The sequence below is a fragment of the Sebastes umbrosus genome, chromosome 7 (genome assembly GCF_015220745.1).
Source record: "Sebastes umbrosus isolate fSebUmb1 chromosome 7, fSebUmb1.pri, whole genome shotgun sequence".
NCBI lineage: Eukaryota > Metazoa > Chordata > Actinopteri > Perciformes > Sebastidae > Sebastes > Sebastes umbrosus.
The window spans coordinates 18,228,514-18,251,963 of record NC_051275.1 but is presented as its reverse complement, the minus strand read 5'-3'; the positions used below and the strand labels follow the sequence as shown (position 1 = coordinate 18,251,963).

General features: G+C 38.7%; 1 protein-coding gene across 3 annotated transcripts in view; it reads left to right on the top strand.

The window, feature by feature from the left end:
• Positions 1–23,450, top strand: part of drd2a (dopamine receptor D2a) — a 49,149-nt gene that overhangs the window by 10,443 nt on the left and 15,256 nt on the right. For 2 of the 3 annotated variants that reach the window (XM_037776428.1, XM_037776431.1), the window contains exons 1-2: positions 1,593–1,725; positions 15,939–16,249. In XM_037776428.1, coding sequence (XP_037632356.1) covers positions 15,971–16,249 — 279 coding nt within the window. In that variant the 5' untranslated portion in view covers positions 1,593–1,725; positions 15,939–15,970. Of the gene's footprint in view, positions 1–1,592; positions 1,726–15,938; positions 16,250–23,450 lie in introns of those variants that run through there. The other variant, XM_037776429.1, reaches the window with a different exon arrangement.

Below are 23,450 nucleotides of genomic sequence, written 5' to 3'. Positions count from 1 at the left end.
AAAAATAATGCTGTAAGTATCTTCTACCTAAATAATTTGTACAATAATGTATTTATTGGGTTACAAGACAAGAACGATTTGTGTTTTCATGGGGGAATTATAAAGTAACTTGGAGAGCGCAGACATCTGCTAAGGCCATGCCCTATCCTGCAATGTTAATGAAAGTGAAAATAATTTGTGATTCGGATCTGCTCCAAAATGTAATGGGTTGCACCAAGTTTCATGAAAATCGGTCCAGTAGTTTTTCCGTATTCCTGCTGAAAAACAAAAAACTGAACCGTAAACATGACCTCCTTGATGGAAGCAATTATGGTTAAACTATTTTTAATTAGGAGATGTTTATAATTACTGGGTAAAGTCATGCCTATTTTGCTGCCCCCTAACTAAATTGTGGTACTTTCTAATTATTTTATAAGTGCCCCATTATTACAAAATAATTACCCCATCATTTTATGGCTGTAATCTAACTACACCCATATATTCATACTGCTAGTAATACAGTTAATAATGGCCATGTTTACAAATCTCTTCAATCTCTATAATATTTTGTGAATGTTTGTGTCAGATATTGTGCAAGCGTTGGCTATTTCCTCCCGGAATGAAATCCCTCACTTTATCTGATGAAAGAAAGAAAGCAGCCAGACCCGACATGGAGGACACGTAGTCACCGGGTATAAGACAAAACCCCCGCTTGTGCTTCTTATCTTTTTTTTTGTTGGGCAGTTGAAGCCGGGGTCTGCAGAGAAAAGCCTTGTCACTACTGTGGAAATCCAGGATGGCCAGATAATGCCTCCTGCTTTCATAGATCAGTGCCGGGGTCACCTGGGAATAAGAGGATGCGGTTGGATGTGAGACTGAGGGATTGTGGGTAGAAAGTGAGGTCAGGCTATTTAAGGATTATATCCAGGACAGGTCAACTGCTCACAATTCAGAGGTCGGCTGGTTGGCTACAGCACTATTTAACCTGCTTAATGATTCAGATGCTGCTCTTAATTCATCTGTTTAATAATATAAAAGTGTCACATGAATATGTAGGAAAGACTCTCTTCATGTAGCATAAACAGCTTTTAGTGTTCTACTAATATCTCAAGTGGCTTTTTTTATACTGGTTGTGTATGTGAAAATAACAAAAGGGCATTTTAACAGTTATAGAGCTTAGTGTGCACACAAATTAATTTATCTCACTCCAAATTTGTAAATCATTGCCTCTATAATAGGGGTGTGAATAAGTTTAAGCACTGTGATCCATCAGTTTAAGGACCGGCTGTGCCCAGTTACTGCATGCAGCCTCTCAAAGATCTTATCCCCATGGCAAAGTAGCTTAGGACGGGACAAGCGGTTTATAATTGTTACAATGGAATCAGTTGTGATCAGTTGTGTATATTCCTGCTCATTTTGCCTCTTTGTCGCTCTCTTCAGACACATTTCCTCTTCAGCGTTATTCTTTACCTGTCCACCAGATGCCCTCAGACTTTCATCCCCCACCCCGAGCTTCCCAGCCCACCTTCCCACCTGCATCTCATTTCCTCATCAGCCCTGCAGTACTTAAACCAGTCTCTTCAGTCAGTGTCATTTTGTCTAAGCTGCCATGTGCCTCATGCCTTTGCTTAATATGTTAGCTGAAATGTATAACCTGCTGGTTCTGAACCTCTACTTGATCTTTTGGTTAATTTCCCACCTGGCCCATTGGATTTGTTTGGACTGCCTCTTGCCTGCCTTGTGAATGTAAGTTTTTGCAATTAAATTGCTTTCAGTTGCCTGTAGTGATGTGACGTGCTGTGCCCAGGCTTCGGAGCGTGTGTCGAGTAATCCAGGAAGTTTTCCGCGATGCGCGTGTCGAGGCTTGTATCGTTTTAGACCAATGACGTCATTGATGACGTCCGAAGCCTCGCTGCCCGGCCATAACGCTGACTGGTTCAGGAAGTGGTTCAGATCTTCACTGGTTGAACCAATGCCACTCTCCAGAAGTGACACAGAATACTAATATTAACCCTCCTGCCATTATTATATTATATTACACTACACTACAACTCAATTATTGACCAAAGAATTGGTTTACACACATAAGATGCATTACTCACAAAACAATTACAGTTTATTATACATGTATGTTATATACTCATAATATACTTACTAGAAAATGTACATTATATTATATATTATATAAATATAACGGGATTACATGGCAATATATATTTTTTTAATTGTTTATAGTCATTCCCAACAGCCTTTACTGGCACAAAATACAGTATATCACAGATCACATGGTTAAGATCATATCTGCCTGTTTTACACTCTTTGACCACCAGGTGGTTTCGTGCACAAGAAGCCTCGAGAAATGAACCCTTTTCCGAACCAATTTGCTGGAAAGCTTCAATGCTTCATGAAGCTTCAGCTCGCCATCACTAGTTGCCTGTATTGTCCTTTGGTTGTGATACAGCTCATGCTTGGTTTGATTCTGTTTGTGTGAGTTTTGTTGATGCAGCTTGGTTTCTTCCCTTGTATGTATGATTTGGTTGGCTATTGAGCCTATGTTTCAGAGGAAACTTCGGGTTTGCTACTTCGGTTGGCACTTACTTGGCAATTCCAACTTTTGTTTATTTGGAAGTTGGAAAGTTTTGTGAAAGCGGAGCATATTGTGTTTGCTCTGTCTGGCTGCTGGCCTTGTGTTAGGCACTTGCGATGAGCTCTGGTGCTCATTTTGAGATGAACATTTTGATGTGTACTTTGGGCCAGCAGTTGAATCACATTTCCTCCATGACCTTACTCCTCACTGTTGTTTTCCTATGTTTCAGCAAAAGCCAGATCTGCATGCAGAGGTGGTTTCTGTTTTACACTTTTGGATACCAATCACCAAAAACTGTCTCACCCCATGCACTCATAAGCACCAGTTGTCATGTGACTTAATTTACTTTCCTATTCACCAGCTTCTCTTTGTAGCATTTCTCATCCTTAAATTGCTCTGCTGGATCCAAGGCTGCTGGATGGCAGGTTGGATCTGGTAAGATGGAGGGTGGTGGTGGTTGGAGCTTTAGGTTACTGTTTATATGAGAGTGTGTTTGTATGATGCCATTCCAGTGTAATTGGGACACTTGGTAAACCTAAAATTGGGGAAATGGTGTTTCTTTCTCTTAATACAATCTTATTGTATTTTATTTGACTTTGTTTCCGTATGTTTTGTGTTCCAGATGTCAAGGTGGAACTTTGTTCTTAAACAAGGGAGGGCTGCTGGCTTTGATTAAGCTCATCTGGGCTTTCCAGGCTTTCAAAACTGGTCAATGTGTTCTGTATGTGTCTCCCATCCTACAGCTGGCATCCACTCTGCATCCCTGTCTTTTGGTTTTGCACCTTCAACACACCACACCACAGCGCACACACACCACACATCCACTGCTTACATTGCTGTGCTACTCATTCCATTGTTCACACGAGTTAACCTTAGATTAAGTATAACCATGTGTGGACCCTCTCCTTTTCACATTCCCTGAGCCAGTTGTGACTAATGTAATTTTATCTCAGGTAAAGTTTTGGCTGAGGCTGCTGTAGTGAGCTTCCCCATGTCCAATGCTGAGCAGGACACTAATGATCACCTAAACTCTGATATAGTAGCATGAGGGACTAGCTTTCACACCCTGGATGAACCAGTCCCAAACTTTTTGTAACATATCCCATAACCCCACATGATAATGGAGCTGGCTAATAATGTGCTCCGTGCAGTGATTCTTGGTTATTACTGGAGGTAGGAAGCTTGTTAGCGGGCATTGCGGACATTTGCAGCATTTGCATTCACTGTGCGTAATACCCATACTACCATACTATTTACAAGGCCAGAACAAGATTTAGTATGTCAAATGCAGTATGGTAAAATTGCAAGGATGTCCTACAACATCTGGTTGTATTTTGCAGTACACAAGCCAGCATGCTAGGGCTGGGCAATATGATGATATGTATCGCCAAAATAATATAAAAATGTCTACTGATACTATCATGATGGATATCGTTATCGAGGTATGAAATTACCTATACCCTGATAGAAGATTTTGGCCATATCGCCCAGCCCTACAGTTGCTTTTCTGGCCATTCTGACCCACAATCCTCCACACAGTGGATATATGAGCAAGGGGGTCAAAGTTCAAGGCGCAATGTTTTGACCAAGTAGTATGTCCTGTGTGCAGCAGTACGTACTCTGTAAAAGTAAAAAGAGTGATTTGGAATGTAGTCCTAGTTTAATCTATTCCTCAAATTAAGGTCCACTTATTTGTTCTGCAGCTTCTGATTTTGCTGAATTATCAAGTCATAGTGGTTTATTATACATCTTGCTTTCTACAGTAAGTCTATCCCAGAGTCAATATAATGTGTTGACTTTAACAATTTACCCTGCTCCTAGTAGCTAAGCTTGGGTAGACATGCCTTGGATGTCTATATCTATCTGTACTACACACACTAATAAAGTTGATAAATCTTTTAATCTAACAGAGTAAGACGGCAAACATAATTTCTAAAAAAATCCAAATGTTCCTGTCACAGCCACAAAAGCATTAACACATGTTGTATTTCCTGCACTTTATCTTCTAGTTTTTATCATCTACCCAAAGTGTACTTTCCAAAACTATCATGCACAGCTCCCCTGTATTGATAGTTTGAAAAATAAAGTCTATAAAAGGGCATTAGTTATTTCCTGTAGCTGCTGCTTCAGACAGTTTATCTGCACACGTATTAAGAGTGCTTGTAGCACAGGATGCTTTTTTTTTATGACCACAAACTTGCAAGTCCATCATTCTAAATATTCTCATGACGTTTTATTACAGCTGGGTGTTTTGCGACTCTGCTATACTGTATCACAAGAAAAGAGTCTGGGCGTTGGGTTTTTTCTGAGCGTGAATCTGCAACCTTTCTATCATTCTGTCAATTAGACTAAGAACCAAAACTAATAGATACAATTGTGGTGTTTGAAGTGGATGTTGAAAGGAAGTGTAAACACATTACAGTATGTAGCATACTCCTTGCACGGATACAAACATTAGCTGTATAATGTTTAATCAGTGCATGTATTTGTGCTTTTCCACATGCCCTTAAATTTGTATATGTATGTTGGTGAACAAAGTTATTGAAGATGGATGCATTGTGTTATGTCACATTGTGTTTCACATTTTATGACTTTACAGTTCTGCAGTTTACTGGTAGCACTAGTCTCCCACACACTCCCTGAAAAAGGTCCAACAGTTGAAGCCAAAACAATAATAAAAAGCTCACACTCACAATTGTATTACACATCAAATAACTGATGTAACTGGTGCAACAATTTTCACATAATTTCAGCTAGAATAGTCCATTGGATACATTTTTAGCATTGCTTTCACACTTTGTTTACTGTGCTGGCTGCCAGGTTTGTTTAATAGGACGTGGAGAACACCCACTGGGCTCCTTCAATCTGCAATTGTAAACTCCGCTTTGAAGTTAAGGCTCCCAGTTGCATCTTGGTCATTTTATGTATCCAAGTGTGTGTGAGTGTGAGTTTTTCCTACCAGCAGCTTATTGACTGCTGTTCTTATTTACACTCCACATGACAGTCGGCAGCGTCTGAGCTGAGCGGATAGCGGAGGATTGCAACACCACTGACAGGTGTCTGGCGCTGCTAACTATGGCCCCAAATAGTCCTGACTAAAACAATAGACACGAATTTTAGGAGTCACATTTTCACAAAAGCAGTGAGAATGATGGCTAATTACTGGGGAGCTTCAAAGAATAATATACCATAATAGACTACAAAAAATAATGTGTTGTGACACCATTCCCTTGTTTTTAGCCAAGTCTTCTTTGTTTGAGAATCGTAAAGTGCGTGTTTGTTCGAAAGCAGAAAGCAGAGAGTGAAAGGTGTGTTTTCAAAGCAGGAAATCGCAGCACTGAGAAAAACAATTACAGAGAAACTGGTATTGATCAGCAACACGAACCTCTGCAGATACTGAAAGGTCAATTTGTGCTGTGAGACAGTAAACCTTTTTTATTAAAATCAACAAGATAAATTAAATATAAAATGATGTCACATACTGTGAAGTAAAATATGTATCACTTTATTTAGAAACGTTATTGAGCAGTTTGCCTTCAAGACCAGATTTGGCACCTCTGTAATTACATCAGGCAGTTTATTTCGCTCCATTGCGCTGGCACACACAAGAAAAATTACTCATCGTGGTCTTATATGTTCTGGTTTGCTTCACTAGCTCTGGCATTCTGTCAACTTCATCTACCCTCTTAAAGTAATTGGTAAAAGTAGGATTTTTTTTTCTATAACTGTATATTCTTTAAAAAGAAGCTGTAGTTCACATCTACTCAGTTTGCTCTGTGTTACTTGAAGTTTCTGTTTCACACCTTTAGTGTTGGCCCAGCGCCATGAACTAATCACACAGACAGAATGACTCCAGACTGGGCACAATGCCAAATGCTCATCAGACATCCTCTGTCCAAGAATTTAGCTCTCGTGGCCAGGTATCTATTTCAGGCGTGTTCTTTACTCAAAATCTTCAAAACTAAGCACACACGGCTTTTAAATAATCATTAGAGGATATTACTGATTTCCCTCAAATCTTTATGTCCTGACATAGCCTGGTCTTTGATCAAGACAGACATGGTCCTACTGAAGTGTGGTATGACCTTCTTTACACCTTGAATTAAACTGCATCTTCTATCCAGATTGTATCTAGATATGATTACTTTCACACCTGGTATTACAGTTTTACTCAATCGCTTTAGCTCATTTTTTGAAACCGTCTTAACTTTCTCTAAACTGTAAGTGCAATTGTCACAACTGTTTGATGGGACATCACAACTCTATTGCATGTCTGCAAGAGGTAGTAACTCACCCAAAACACTTCATTCATGCTTCTAAACCTAGTTATTGTGTCAGTAAGTTGGCCAAAAATTAAAAAATTGTCATGTGAGCCATACTGTTCAAAATGTTGAGATGCTTTTTCACCATGGCAGTCAACCTTAATAATATATTATATATTTCTAATATACAAATCTCTGTTTTGTTGATACTTACTGTACTATACCAGACTGTCCAGCTGAATGCTGTTGTGTATCACTGAGATGTTTAAATTCCCTTTTCAACAGCAGGTAAATGTTTACTGGGAAAAGTCAATACTGTAGGCTACAATACTGTGTACACAGAAACAGGATATGTACATTTGTTTTTACAGTAAATGTATTTGTATAGCAATGTGTTACATCATGTATTATAAACAGAAAATTCCCCTTTGAGCTTTCAGGTAAAGTCATATACAGTGAACAGAAAATGTCCCACAAAATGACATCCATGCCAAAAAACTAAAAAAACAATGCAACAATGAAAAAACCTGCGATAGTTCAGTAAAAAACAATTTGTACCTCCTCACAGTACAAAACACCATGCCACAGATATTTATGGAGTATACATGTAGTCTGACAGATTTTGATAATTGAATGGATCATTTTGCATGTGATGGCCCAAACGATGAAAGAATGTTTAGATGTTGTGACGGTTTCACTGAGAATCAACTCATCAGTTTTGATCAGCAAGATGTGCAAGTAGTTATTGTGCAACTTGTATTTACTCTTTTGCACACGTGCCAAAACACATGCAATGTGCAAAACGGAGATTTGAGCTCATTATTTTGAAAAAAATAATTCTCGTTTGAGAATTGAGCCAAAGCAAATGAGGAAAAATTGTCTCCAGTGTCCACATTGAAATCCAATCGCTCTGTCCAGCTACGTATATTCGCCCACGTAATTGTTGTATGTTGAAAATGCAGTTGTATTTATCTGTGTTCAATGTGGTCACAATGCGTCCCTGACCACGTCCGGAGGTGGTTTGGCCAATCGGATTACAATCTGTCCTCGGTGCGTTTTGGGTGCGTTTACACCTGCACTTCCATGTGGTCAAGCGCTATCTGATTGCAATCAAATCACTCAAAATGCATTTTAATACAAGCTGTAAAGGGGGTAACTGTAATCAGCTTTGTCCAGGGCAACACACTCCGATCCGTCCACCTTGAGGTAGACCACATGGCCCTTATTCAGCTTTTAAAAGAATTTGGAGAATTTATCTAAGACCTTACTCATTCTGATAAGATTTTAATTATTGGTGTTCACCTAGTCTGATTCACTTCATGTAGACTGCCATTTGCTGCCTATTTCAGCCAGTATTCTCCTCCTCTTCCACTATCTCGTTTGCTAGGGAATTGTCATCATCCTGTGCTTAGCACCGCCCAAGAAGACTGTGATTCGTTTAAAAAAAAAATACAAACAAGCCGGAGCGGTTTTTCCCCTAGAGCAGGATGATAATGTGTGGAGCCAGACCTTTCTTTAGCGCTGACACAGCTCTGTAGAGATAGGTCTGGCTATGCGAATCTAATATTGACCTGAATAAGCCCAAAGCTTTTCTGGCACTTCTTGATTCTTTTGGTGTCATTCGGTTTGTGTATGAACCTTCTCACTGCAGAGGTAACACCCTCGACTTGATTCTATCACGTGGGATATTGGTTTCTGCTCTGACTGTCTCTCCTATCACATCTGTGGTCACTTTCTTATTAAATTTAAAGTGACACTAGCCTGGCCTTAATGTACTTATCACTCACCCCGTTTGTGCGTCAACTTTAACTGTACTGGGTGAGCAATTATCTTTGATCCTTTCACTGCAGCGAAAGGCCCCGTTTAAAATTGTCCCAGTGACTTACAGTAAAAACTGTCCTTCTGAGTCTCCTCGATTCAATCGCACCTTTTTCTACCACAACAAAATGGTCAAAAATGTCTGCACCATGATTTTAAACAAGGCTGCAGGAGAGTGGAACACCAATGGCGTTAAGTTTACTACCTCTCATGGCAAAAGTTTGTGTTGAATTACAAGCGTGTTCTGTCTGCAGCTAAAGCAGCATACTGTATTTCTCTCGCTTAATCGGTAAGAATAAACACAATCCTAGATTTCTTTTTGACACTGTAGCCAAACTTACTCAAAAGCAGCCATCTGTTAGCTGCTCCTCCCTTACAGCTCATAGAGTTTTTAGATTTCTGCAAAAAAAATAGACCCCTAGATGAGATTAGATATGACATCTCCAGATACTTCTGCAAAATCATTAGTGCAGTATTGTTGAATCCCAGATGGTCTCACAATTTGTAAGAACAGAGACTTGAGATTATCTCTCTTCTCTTCTGCCAGCTTCTAAACCAACCACCGGCTTTTTTGACTCCCTACCAGCTAAACTTTTTAAAGATCTCTGGCTCTTTGGGACCTACAATGCTGAATAGTGTTTATCACTTACATCTGGCACTGTCCCCACCAGCTTTCAAACAGCTTTGGTTAAACCTCTACTCAAGAAACCAAACCTTGCAGGGTCTCTCGACGGTATCAACCAGCCTCTATCCTTCCGTTCTTTTCAAAAGAAAAATGTCGACAGCAAAGTTTAACTTTACTTTTAATTTGATCAGACAAAGGTAACTGCTCTCCCCTTATCCTAAAATGGACCTAAAGCGATACTAGAGTACTTCCTTGTTTTATGCAAGGAGGGTGAAAAGAGGAGATGTCACGCGTCAACGTGTCAAATCAGTCAGACCAGGGCCTTTTTGGGGGGTAAAAAGGCCCTGGAACTTAATTTAGACCCTGGTCCCTGCGGTCAAAACACAATGAGCTCCCCAAAAGGTTCCTTGTTTTGGGAGAAACAGGCTTTAAACCTTGACTAAGTTGAAGGACATTTGTAAGTCTAATAGAACTAAACCACACATACTTTCCCTTCTCAAGATACATTATAAGAAAATAATCAAAGTGTTGAGATAGATTTTCCTTCGTTATTTCACGATTGTGTGGCCGAGCTTCTTTATCTTCGCTTAAGGACATCTGATTGTTTCTAAAGAGTGGGACTGAACACAATCGTTCTCCCTGAAAGAACCATGTGTTGTACATATTTCTTGCTCAATGGGAGAGAATTGGATTGCTGATTCAACGCTTACTTTCCTCACCACGTGACACATTTGCTTTATCAAGTCACAAGAATAGCACTGTGGGATTTGTCACAAACACAGGCTGGCTTAGCAATCAATTGGGTCGGACCAAATCATTTATGTACATTTGCATAAGCATTGTAAATAACACATTGCAGCCCCCGGGGAAGCGGGTGGTGTGCTTTCTTTATTGAAAGGGGGGAAAAAAAGTTATTCATGGGGTGCTCAGGTTACAAAGGAAAAAATCGCATACCCGCAGAGACATGTGTTTAATCCTTCAGTGCGGAGCCTCTGGCTTGGCCAGGTGCCCTCAGCTATTACAACCGTGACAGTGTTTGTGAGTGGCAAGGCGGTGTGGGATTAGCATTAGCAGCTCCTACTGGAAGGTAGGTGCCTGTGCAAAGGTGGGAGGGATCTGGGTTAATGTTAGTCCCTATGCTCAAACGTGTGGTTGCCTATTATAAAATAGTGACACCGCATTTTAATAAGGGACGCTGGTTCATGTTTTAGCATTCGGCAGGTATCCACTCATGTTGAAGATTCCTTGTGCAAGACACTGAATCTGTTTGGGGTCACTGACCTCTGAATTATCTGTGGAGAAGGACCTGATTATGATCATAATACATTATGATCATAATCAGGTGAAGGTCACAGAGGAGTCATTTAAAGAATAGAAGGTATTGAAGGCATCAGGGAGAGAAAGCAGAGGTTTCTGTTTTTAAGCAAGCAGCAGCTATCAGGCCAGCAGTGAGAATAGTCTCACGTACTGTAAGTAAGGAAGTAGAGCGGGCAAATAGATAAGATTAGACAGCACAGGGCATCTGCAGGGTACACACACAGACTGGTGCCCCACAGCAATGCTTACACATCCTAACAGGAGCACTCCTCCCTCACCCACTCCCTCTCTTTCTTCTCTCTAAATCCGTCTTCTGCCAGCACTGAGGCTTTCCTCTGCCCTCCGCTGGTAACGTTTCTTGTTAATATAGCTGTCTACTGGGCTCCAAAATGCAGGATGTCTTTGGTGTTGTAGCGTACCGTATGTATCTAGTTGTGTCCGTCCGTCTGTTGTACTGTAGCCACTCTTGCGTGTCTCTGCTCTGTAATGACGATCTGAACTAAAAAATAATAACTTTTTCCGGTCTTAACATTCACAGTCGAGGCTAGAACGAGGGTTCAAACCTTTGTGAAAGTTTAAGGTAATCTAATCAGTGCACTGACATTCAGATGTAGTGTAGGTTAGATGTACCCGACCCTATTATAAAATTCACAAATTGCTAAGAGAGCTTGTCCTTCGCAAGTGCAACGTGTTCTGAAAATCTTTGAGGTCCTTCAAAATCAACACAGATCTTCAAGGACTTCTGAATAAGAAACACTGTGTGCTCATATAAGGGCACAAAGGCATCTTTAAAGAATATGACTTTCACAAGTCAACAGTTAATAAGAATATAACAAAGGAAAAACAAATCAGTGTTTCTGCAAAACTCAGTTCAAGAGTTCCTTATTAGAGGAACAGTGTTTAACATTAAGGGGGATTTATTGGCAGAAATGGAATATAATACTAATAACTATAATAACCTTTAAGCTCAAAGAGGTGACAGGAAGCTCTGTTTGAAAGAGTGTTTTCAAAAATCTACAATTTAAAAAAGATGTTGTTCATTAAGGATACCCGGTCCAGTCGCACAGCAGTATCGGTGTATGTATTGATTTGTGTACATAGATTTATTTTTATTATTATCATAATTTGTTTTGTGATGGTCAGCATGAAATCAATTCTTATGTAATCCACGTAATTGTGAACCAGAAAGTATAAAGAGCGAAAAAAAACGCTGTGTAGGGAGGAGGTCGGGGCAGATAGTGGATTAAAAAAACTCCAGACTTTCGCCCTGGAGAGCGCCGTTTGTGTCCCGTGTGAAACCAGAAGTCAACATTTATTTATTTGTCTGTAATTAAGTTACAGCACTTCCAGAGTTATTTCAACCCAAACCACAATATTTTCCTAAACCTAACTAAGTAGTTTTGTTGCCTAAGCTTAACAAAGTTGATATTTTCCTAATCCTATCGAAGCAGTTTAATTTTGAAAAGACTGGAGTGGAAATTGACACGTGCATCACTTGTTGCTAGAAATTCGTAGGATAACTGCACAAAAATACGTTGTTGAAACTCATGACGAGCATCACGAGAAAAACAAGTGAAATTGGTGTCCATGTACACAAATCAAATAGATTAAATTTCCTGACTATTTCACAAACTGCCTTGAGACTGTGTTGAGATACCTTGAAGAAAACCACAGCCTGAAACCTGGCTTCACATGTCAGGTTGGCTAAAAATAACCTGGATGTATGCCCTATAATGCGTTTGGTACTGTAATCTGTAGATATAAAAGACATCATGTATAAAAGCAATAAGAAAACACTGCATGGCAGCTCCAGGACTTAAAGGATACATTCACACTCAAGTCCATCTTGATGCATACTCACATGTGTATATTTAGATTGAAAGCGCTTTTCTCTGTTGCTATAATTCTTCCTCCTCTTCATGGCTGTGAAGAGATCCAGCCAGATAATGAGGATATCTTCCAACCGTACATCCCTTGTAGTACAAAAGTCTCTCTGTTCTCATAGACAGTGCTGTTTCCTTGCTGAGCTGAGGAATAGTAACATAGAAAACTGAAAATGTTCTACTAAAAGGCTATCTTTGGGAGATAACATCTTGATTTGTCTGACTCCGTCTGCTGAAGACTCATTAGCTTTGGCTGAACTAAGGGGTGTATTTTTACACAGAACAAGGACTAGATTTGGTCGCCCATCTTTTATATTGGAATCACATTTAGGAGGCAATCTCTTCACTGGAGAGGAGGAATGAATATAGCGGCCAAGCTGTTTGAATGTCCATATGGGCTTGTGAGTGCTGTTTTGAGACTGACTAGAAAACAAGGAATTTATCCTTTATTCATGGAACATAATGCAGGGAGCATCCTGGATTCTGTTTCCCCTGTAACCACTTGCAGATCATTGAATTTTGAAATAATCAGAACATTTAAACATGCGAATTCAGTCATTTGTTTGTGTTTTGAAAGTTTACAAGCGTCTGGTCAAACATCATGAAACTGACTCAAAACAGATGCATAGGTCTACAACAGAGGGGCCTTAACTGAAGATAATTTAGAACAGCGTAGTCAGAGTTCTGACCGAGAGCCAAATGTCGTGGTTATGTCTAGGTGGTAACCCGCGATTTGCAAAACGTACCTGGTTAAATAAAGGTTTTAATAAAATATTTTTTTTTTTGCAGGTTTTCACAACTCTAGGGTTACCATCGTGAAGGTAGTCATGGGAGAGATACCAAACGTAAAATGTACTTATGTACTGAAAGTGTTCAAAACCAAGACAAGTCCTTAAAGTTGTACACGTCACCTTCTGTGCCTAGTGCGGACACATTTTGGACATAAAATGCATCCCAAAAAGCTCTTAATAGTCTTTATTACATTTTGTTGAATACTCGATTCTGATTGGTCAATCACGGCTTTCTACGGTCTGTTATTTCTTTATAACAGACCGTTGCTATGGCTGCAGTTCTGATGTCGGACCAATTTTGTATCAAATTATTGATTTCTTAAGTAAGTAGCCGTGTAGTAAGTGGGATAATGTACAGCTAGCAGGTCATTGTTGTGAAATAATCCCCTTCAGGGCGTGTCGGGGTCTATTTCACAACAATAACCGGCTCTCCGCACATTATCCCTTACATATCGTTCATTCACGTATGGACAGTACAATATCTGCATATTTTCCAGGACTGTATGTATATATAGCATATTCATTTTATCATTTTCAAGTTTATATAATGATTGTATTTATCTGTTTTAACTTAACCTTTTTTTTTATCTGTAATTGTTTTTTTACTGCACTGTATCATCAAGTCAAATTCCTGTGTACATTTGGCGAATAAAGTGATTTTGATTCACTCTTTAACTTTGTTCAGATTTCTGCAGTAATGTCCTTGGCTAGAGGCAGGAGGTAACAGTGACAGATAACAGTATTAACCTAACAACTACAACAAAGACAAAAAACATTCTACTAAAACAATTACAAGGGTGAGAAAATAATTGTTGGGTTGTGGAAATGGAATTAGTTGCAGCGATAAAAGGAGTAAGATGTAGATGAGGATGTAAAGTAGATTCTAGTCAGCAGGAGCAGCAGCAGCAGCCTAAAGGCTGGAGAACCAATTATAGTGAGTGAAAACGGAGCTGGTAAAGTGGAGGATGACATAAATATTAATCTAGACAGGTATGAGGGAACTGCACTGCTAAGGGTTTTGTAAAATAGGATGTGTCTGTGTATTTTTGACGATATGGTAAAAAGATGAGACAGCTTCATTAAGTTTGCAGCAGCGATTTTCATAGCATCACAGTACAATAGTAAATCAGAGAGCAGGATGACATGTAGTGTCGAATCTACTACTACGATAAACACTGAAGATTAGAGTCATTATAATCAACAAAGAAATGATGCAATCAAAATAAACCCTGGAATGCCCATGCTGTAATCATACCCCTTTCTGGATATATGATGTTTGAAGCAAAATGCAGAATGATTGCAGCTGAAGCTCAGTCAATTTGTCAACTTTCATTATGCAATCACAACCTCGTGTCGCAATAACTGCACCAAGGTGTTCCTCCGTATGTCACATTTAGAGTAATGATGCATAATGGTGCATTGTGGCTGGTTTTGTGACACATTGGCGAAGCACATACCCATTCTTTTAATATATTTTTCTGTCTGAAGTCGTACAATGACAATTGAAGAATATTCACTGCAGTTTCAAAGTCATGAGTTTCTAGTCAGTTCAAATGGATGTAAATGAATGTGCGGTGACACTCATCACTTTGATAAAACAAAAGCTCTGATGTGTTTTTCCGCTAACACCACTAATGAGGGTTTCCTGGTGTCATGGTGATCTGCCTGTCAAGGGAAGACAGCTCCACTCCTCATTTGCTCTTTTTGTTTATAAGTGTTATTTTTTTAATCTGGCACATCGGAAGCACTAATTGCTGTTTTTTAATACAAACCTGTTGATGATTAACAGTACCACCTCTCTTAAAAAAGAGACCCTGTGGAGTTTTTGACCACAAATAGAGCTAAAGAGCAATATTTGATGAGATTGTCCCCATGTTGTTTGTACCTCATACTCTACTGGCATGAGATATAAACAAAAACAAAAAATACAAAATATTAAAATAAAAGTTTGTTGAAAAATTTTTGAAGAGGGAAAAGCACTCAGCGTGTTTGCTAGGACTCAAGGATGCACACAGTGTGTTTTGATGCAAAAAAAAAAATGGTTGTAAACGCAACTGTTTGTATACAAGAAAAGTCCACAGGGTTCCTTTTTTTAAAATTTAAAAAATCTCTTTTGAGTATCACCCCTTTTTCTACACCATCTGTCTTTACAAAAAGAATGAAATGAAAAGCACATTTACCCACATCAATATTCTGTTTAGTGGTTGTAAAAGAAAGAACGCTCTGCACTGGGGGAGATACATAACTTTAATGTCACAATATGTTCTGGTGAATGCAGACTTCAGGCTTTGGAGTAGTTTTGCGCATACGGTCACTCGCCAGCAGCCGCAGCAGGCATCTGAATTTCTGCCAGGTCCCTAAATTAACTTTTTAAAGTCTGGATTTTTCAAGTTCGTTCAAGGGTTTTTATGGCGTATAATTTTATCAGATGGAAACATGGTAAATGCCTTCTACATCATTTAATACACATTTGAAATCTCCACTATAATTTACACTAAAGATGCGTCCATAACTGGGTGCAGCAGGGTTTAAGAGATTAATAGACAAATTGCTTCTGCATAGCAATTACTGCAGGAATACAGATTATCCCAAAAAGTTACAGTTTTTGTTTTCTTCATAAAACTGCAAACATTCTTATGAATACAACTACATTGAAATGCTGTTTTCTCTCTGCAGGGCCCGTTCTTGGCCTTCGTCACTCACAGCTAATGGATGTCTTAACCCAGTATGCCTACAATGACAGTTTCAATGATAATGGAACATGGGGCTTCAACGAAACGGATCAGGAGCAGAAGCACCCTTACAACTACTATGCCATGCTGCTCACTCTGCTCATCTTCGTCATCGTCTTCGGCAACGTGCTGGTGTGCATTGCTGTGTCCAGGGAAAAGGCCCTGCAGACCACTACCAACTACCTGATCGTCAGCTTGGCGGTCGCAGACCTTCTGGTGGCCACGCTGGTTATGCCCTGGGTCGTCTACTTAGAGGTATATACACACACACACACAACATTTACACACAAATACTGCCTTTGTATGTAATTAGTCAAACTTGACATGCACTCCCTATCTGTATAGCTACAGTACACCTCTGTGTTTATCTTGTCCCATTGAAAACAAAAGAAAGGGATTTGCAGACTTGCAGTATATTAGCTACAAGAAGATTCAGAATCATTTATTTTGTCAGGTATATACATACATGAATTTGACTCTAGTTTTACAGTATACAGCTCTCTCAATGTACTTACACAGAATAGAAATAACAGAATAAAAGAATACAAAAATAAAATAAAATGTCTATATACAAGTCAAGTGTTCAGGAGTTGTAAAGCACCCGATTTGACTGTTATCAGGTCATTAAATAAGCATTATCAGTCGCTATTAGCACCATAGATGTGGGTCAATAGGGGCCTACTTCACCTACTACTGTACGTTGTGAAAGTGAAACTTAAAAGCAACATGTTCTAACATGTAAAACTGAATGAAACATCATGTTTTGAACACAAACAAAAAGGCTTCTTTAGGTTTAGACAACAAAACTACAGTTCTTTAGGTTTAAGCAAAATTTAAGTTTAGGGGAAAACATCATGTTTTGGCTTAAAAAAACTATGAACACAAAGACAACTACACATTGTTGGTTGTTCTTTGATACCTTCTTTCGGTGATCTAACATGTGAATATATGATAAAACCTACTAGTGGGTGTAATAGGCCACTACTAACCCACATCTATGGTGCTCATAGCGACTGATAACGCCTATTTAATAGCCTGACAACAGTCTAATCGGCTGTGTAAACAATACAAATAGTGCAAAGAAAAAAATACCGGATGGATATACATGGACTGGATGATTATATACAGCATGTGCATATGGAGATGCCTATATACTGTATGTACAGTGAGTAGGATTTATATTTACAGTGACAGGTATGTACATATTACAATATGTACATAAAGTGACAGATTATATGTACATATTACAAAAAATGTGCATTAAAAACCAAATTATAATCTAAAAATGTGCATTAAAGACTGTAAGAATTTTAATATGTAACGTCAGCAGCGGATATTTTCATATTAAAGGGTTATTGACAGTGTATGACTGATTAAGTGTTCATCAGAGTGATGGCCTGTGGGTAGAAACTGTTCTTGTGGCTTGTTGTTTTGGCGTACAGTACTAAGATTCCTGTTTCTATAGTATCTCCAATATAACAAATATGTATACCGATCAGCTTTAAAGACAGAATTCAGTTTGGCATTAAAACGTTAAAAAATAGCAAAGCGTATTACGCATACAGCAGGCATTTATATGAAATGTGGTGGCAGTAAAATACTTTGTGAAAGAGGTTTGAGCAGAGCAAGCCGCCCGCAGTTATCAGCAGGTCAAAGGCTCAAGGTGAAACAAGGGTGACGGCTGATATGTTCACATCAGCATTGTAAATATCAGACCTGCAGTGGTTAAAGGCCTGTAATGTAGCAACACTGACAACATCAAAATGTCAGAGCGCTCTATTCAGTTAGAGGTCAGATGTTTATGAATAATTCGTCCTAATTCTGGGATATATCATTCTGCATTCGCTGCTGCTGTGTGGGATCATGCAGACTTGTTTTTTAAAGCAGTTATGACACATCAATGTCTGCTAACCAGTGCAACCTAAAACAGAACAGAGACTCGGGTCCATAAAATCACCTCCAATCTACTGAATCAATAGCAAGCAGGATGCGGGCTCTCTATCAGAAAAACATCTCTATCTCTCGGTTGTTTCTCATTTTTCTGTCTTATCTCCTCGCTCCCCGGGTTATTTCTGATCATCAGGCTTTAGGTCATGCCGTCTGATGTAGAGAAAGGCAAACTAAGACTACAAGGACTCTAATCCTCCGGTGCCTCTCAGTGAGTTATCACTCTGATCAGATTACAGTGTATAAATCCATAGGATGTCATGGTCTCTGCCTGTCTCCATGTATGTTTGTTTGCACATACAGCACGGTAATTACTGGTAACATATCACTCTATAACAGTAATCCTACAGGGATATTATATTTTTACAAGTGGCGAATGTTATAAATTACTATTCCCTTGCTTTTACCAATAAAGAAAAAAACTTTTTTGTGATCATTGGCACCAATTATCAGCTTGTTTATCCATAAAGTATGCAACCTGCATGATGTGTTTGTTTTTATCAGATTTGCTTTCTCTCTCTGCTGACGTGGGCAGCTGCAGTGTTGCCAGATGTACGACAATAGTATGATAACAATGCCCATTTCATGATGCTTACAATGAGAAGTTGGTTTTAGTCTGCGCTGTCTCATTTGTATTATTTCCAATGGATCCCACATCTGTGTTTACGCATCTCTTGTCACGTGACCTCTTTCCAGCCAATCACGCTTGGTGTAGGGTATGATGTTGACGAAAGTGACTCGCGAGAATGGCTGCTCAACGTTCTTCTGAAGAGAGTTTGCATGAGAGATAGCTTTGAATGCACCAGTAAACCCGCTTATTTATTTAATTAGCTTAGTTTATGGCCTCAACTGCATGAAGAATAGTAGGCTATCACGAAAATGTTCAAACTGATGGCAACATACCCCCTTCCCTGTCAGCTTGCTTAAAAAAACAAAGTGATGTGGGTAGATTTGCAAGCTCGTCAAAAAGTAATTTACATTCGTATTTTGTAAAATTACACATTATGCTTATTTGTTCCAGTGGTTATGACTTAGGTACGATAAAATCTGATCATTTTAATCCTCTAGTGCGACAGTTTAACATTTCCCATCTGGCAACACTGGGCAGCTGTGTCCACACGGCGGGAACCTACATTAAAGTATTCCGGAAACGTGGGATTTTAATTGCAATTTGCCGCATATCAAAGCTCCAAATTGAAGCATAAAACATTCTCCATAAAATATAAATGTGATGACACGACAGAAAAGTGAGTCTGATGGTGTAAAGTGTTTTAATTGCACAAGTTGACAACACATTTTGAGTGTGGTGAGCGCTGGAACCACTCTGAAGCTTTCATCGAATATAAGTAACAGTATGTTTTTGGACGCAAGTTTGACAGTTGTGTTTCCTGTAACTTTATATTACTGGAGGTATGCAAACACAGCTTCAAGTTGCAAGGAAGTGTATTCATAGTCAGCTGCTTTCTTGTTTCTGCTGCTCCTTTCTGTTTATCTTCAGAGAAACCCATTATTGCCACTTTCTTCATAATGAGGACAGGAGCAAGCGTCAAACATTGTGGATTAAAGGGGTGCTCCTGTGATTTAGTATTGCGAGTCCCTTATATGTGTCAAGCTCCAGAGTCCTACATTTCCCAGGATGCAAATCAATAAAATAATTTAATTTGGCTCCCCTTACCTGGTGAATACTCACATCCTTCAAGCTCCATGCCTCCAGTTTTTTTTTAACACAGGCTTTTCATCCTACAATTTTAGTCTTTAGGATGACATCATTACAACGTCGTTCTCAGACTTTAGAGAGCTCCCACAAGAGCCACAGATGACATTATTCAACTGTTTTCACAGGCTGAGTAGTACTAATGACGACTAAACTATCAGTCATGTGTAGAATTTGTGCAGTGCCCCTTTAAGAACCTCTTCTACTCTTTGCAGATGCCAGCGTCCTCCGACGAATTTACTGTCTTTCAGAGGCTGTAGCAGGCTCAGTTAGTGCTAGAGTGAAGGTTGCCATATAGGATATTAGAAAACCTAAAGAATCCATTTGTACCAACCATGCTAGCTTGTCCATAAGGAGCCTAAATAATGCTCCAAAGTTAGGCTGTAGAGAAGGCGGAATTAATTACCATCCAATCGCTGAAAAATGCTGAAATCTCCAAATGTCAAAAGTTTTTTAAACCATATCACAGCGTGGATTTTTCTATGGTGTTCCTCAAGGTTTTGATGTCTTAATGTTGCATTTTGGAGGGATTTTTTACTATTTTTTTTTATCAGTTCTTGAGTGGTCAAAAAGGATAAAACCAAAAATGGCTGCAACAATTTATGAGACATAATTGAGCATGGGAATGGCCATCATATACTTCTATCATAATGTTCTTAGCCCTTATTCACTCTAACCTTTCAACATTTGAATAGGCACCTAAACAAAACACAATGCTTATTACAGATGTATGACTAGAACAACTTGACACGCAATGCTGAGCTGCATCTCATATTAATCTCCATGTTCCCAGCTTTCAGATGATGTACACCACTTCTATGTGACCTCTATTGTTGACCTGCTATCTCCCCCTAAAGACCCCCTGTACCCCGTGAAAAAAGACAAAAATGGGTCGATGGTAAAAAGCGATGGAGTGGAAGAGATTAAGAAAAAAAGACAGCATGTGCTTTGAAAATTTTAGAATTTTTTCCTCTGACATAATTTGTCATTAGACTTCAAGCAATCTGGCGTTTCTAACGTGTTCTGTTGGATAATCCTTGAGATCATTTAAAATTGATACTTGTGAGGTCTGTCTGATCTACAGTATAGGCATGTTGCTATTCTTGTTAATTTATTTATTTGATGGGTAAATTTAAATTGCAAATTTTGTTACAAAATTATTTATGTGAGCTGCAGGAATTCAAATCTAGATCAAAGACCGCCATGATTATTATTTAATGTAGGCTTAGAACTGTTAAGTTTCCAACATAGACAAGACAAACTTCATCCTGTCTTATTTGTTTTACAGACACTTTGTCTATACACACTAATTAAACCAATTTGAGTGAAATCCTCCTCAGATTAATATGATGAGAACTAAAACCTGGCTGTTTGTCAAAGTCAAAATGGATTATCCAGCATGTGTTAGCAGTGGGATGCTCATCTAATTTTGGTGTTTCAGGCCACCTGCTGTAATGTGAAGTAAGAAACTGAGACGGTTGCAGTTGGACTGATATAAATCCTTGCAAATAAGATATGATTTATAATCTCTAGATTTACATTTGTGTTGTGAAAGGGGAAGTTAAATATGTTGTTGGACGCTCACAACAGCTTTGTCTGGGAGAGCTTTTTATTTATTAATTTCATGTTCTTCAGAACATGCTTTATACATCTTCAAACAATGACAACAAACACTTCAGTTTTTGGTAACACTATTGTGTTTTTTTTGTATGTCTGTTCTTTATTACACATAACAACCTGCCATCCCACCGCATACACTCCTTTTTCTTCTTCATCTATGTGCAGACATTTTATTTTCTTAATTCTAGTGTCACTGACCGTTGCCGTGACTAAGTTTCTTATGTTAATAATGTATCAGCATGAACTTTAGTGAGAGCTTAGTCACAGAGTGTGGACAGGGCATTCAACTTGCCCTTTATTATTAAATGCTGAATTAGCATTAATTACCACAGTTTTTCGCCTTCTGTCAAGTGTGACTGATTTAGAGAGCATATGGAGGAGCATGCATGGCTTGAGGTTCAGAGCTTGTTTAAATATCAAGGTAAATTAAAATACGCTGTTGTTTTTTTGAATAGTGGAATTTTATGCCAAACTTAAGTCATTCACCTTTGGACAGGCAAGACCAGCAAATGATGTTGTTCAACATGAAGAAATGTCAAACCTGTTGAGCCTGACGGACCCGGTACTGGGTCCACCCCGTAGCATATTTGCAAAGTTGTCACGGAAGATGGTCTATATAGATATACATGTTGTTTGAGGTCAAAAACACGAGGTGTTCAGCTTTCAGAATCTGTAACTGCATGTTGTCCTTTTATTATTATTAATTATGTCTTATTACGAATAACAATAAAGTTGTACAAATATATCCTTCGTAAATATAAGAGCAAGTTGTATTCAAGAGATCCAGGATAATAACATCTTTGGTATTGCTGGAAACTAGAAATTCTAAGCTTTCTAAATCATCATGATGCAAAACACAGTGTTTGCTACTAACCCGGAAAACAAAGCTGTCAAACTTAACATTCATAGTGACAAAGTGATATGTCTTCCCACAATATTTCATCAAGGCATGGGTTATTTTCGCCAAAAATGGCAGATTTTAGTTGCATACAGTTCTACAGTAAAGTTTGGGCTGATGGGAAGTCAGAGTGAGCCTTACGCTGCCTTCACATGATAAGGAATTTGCTCTTCAATCACTGAGGTAGGGCGCAGAGCCTTGCAGAGGCGAAGCATGGCGCAGGTATAATATGCCATCTATCTAATCAAAAAGTGTGCAAGGAACGCCATTCAATGTTTCTAGGCAGCAACAACAGTTGCAGCTGTTATCTCATTGGTTGAGCTTTCTCATTTGGTCAGCGGCAACCAACCACTCCAAGGATAACGCATCGCTCTCCCCATATAGGAAAATAATGGCACAGCCAGCACAGAGCAATTTTACTTTCCTTGCTTTCCTTTATTGCATTTCCATTTACTCTGGAATGGTAATATAAATAGGTTTAATTATAATGGATTCATATTCATCAGCTTCTTACCTTTCAAAGGAGACCAGATATATGTATTTAAGCTTTATTGTTGAGGAGCTAGTCCTGATTCATTCTGGGTATGATATTTAGGCATTTCCCCCCCCTATTGGCTAGGGGTTAATTATTGTATTTAAAATATAATTTGTAAATGTCTTATGCTCATACAGTAATTCTAAGTATTTGAAGGTAGTCTCATTAAGATAAAGAGAGACAAACAACCATAAAACTTGCATAAAAGAACAACACATTTAAAGCCAGACAAAGCAATTACAAGAGGCTTTAATACATCAGTTCATAAAACTTTTCATTTCCAAAGGAAATAAAAAAAATCCAGCTTAAGTGCAGTTTATAGTTTTATTAAAAAGGTGCATAGTACACTAAACCAAGATTAGTGTGTACCCATATGGGTAATCAGAGGTTTGTAGATGATTATTATATAATTATTCCTTCTTGTCAGTAAGGAATCCAAAATTGTGAAACAGAGATAAAAGATGAGTAGTATTTATCATTTGACATGTAATACTGTATGTGCAAATAATGTATGCTATGTGCTTTTTAACTGCTGTGTCGTCCACTTTGTCTTTGCTGTTCTTAATAAGTTGTTTTTATGCATGCACCTAGGCATTTCTGTCAGGAATAGGCCTATATTCATAAAGTTTGTTGTTATTATTATGCATGCCATAAAGACCGCCAAGTTTTCAATGAAAGGGCAAGGTGCGTCAGTTTCATTTCCCCCTGATTTTAAGTGACGTCTGAAATTGCACTTTCTAAC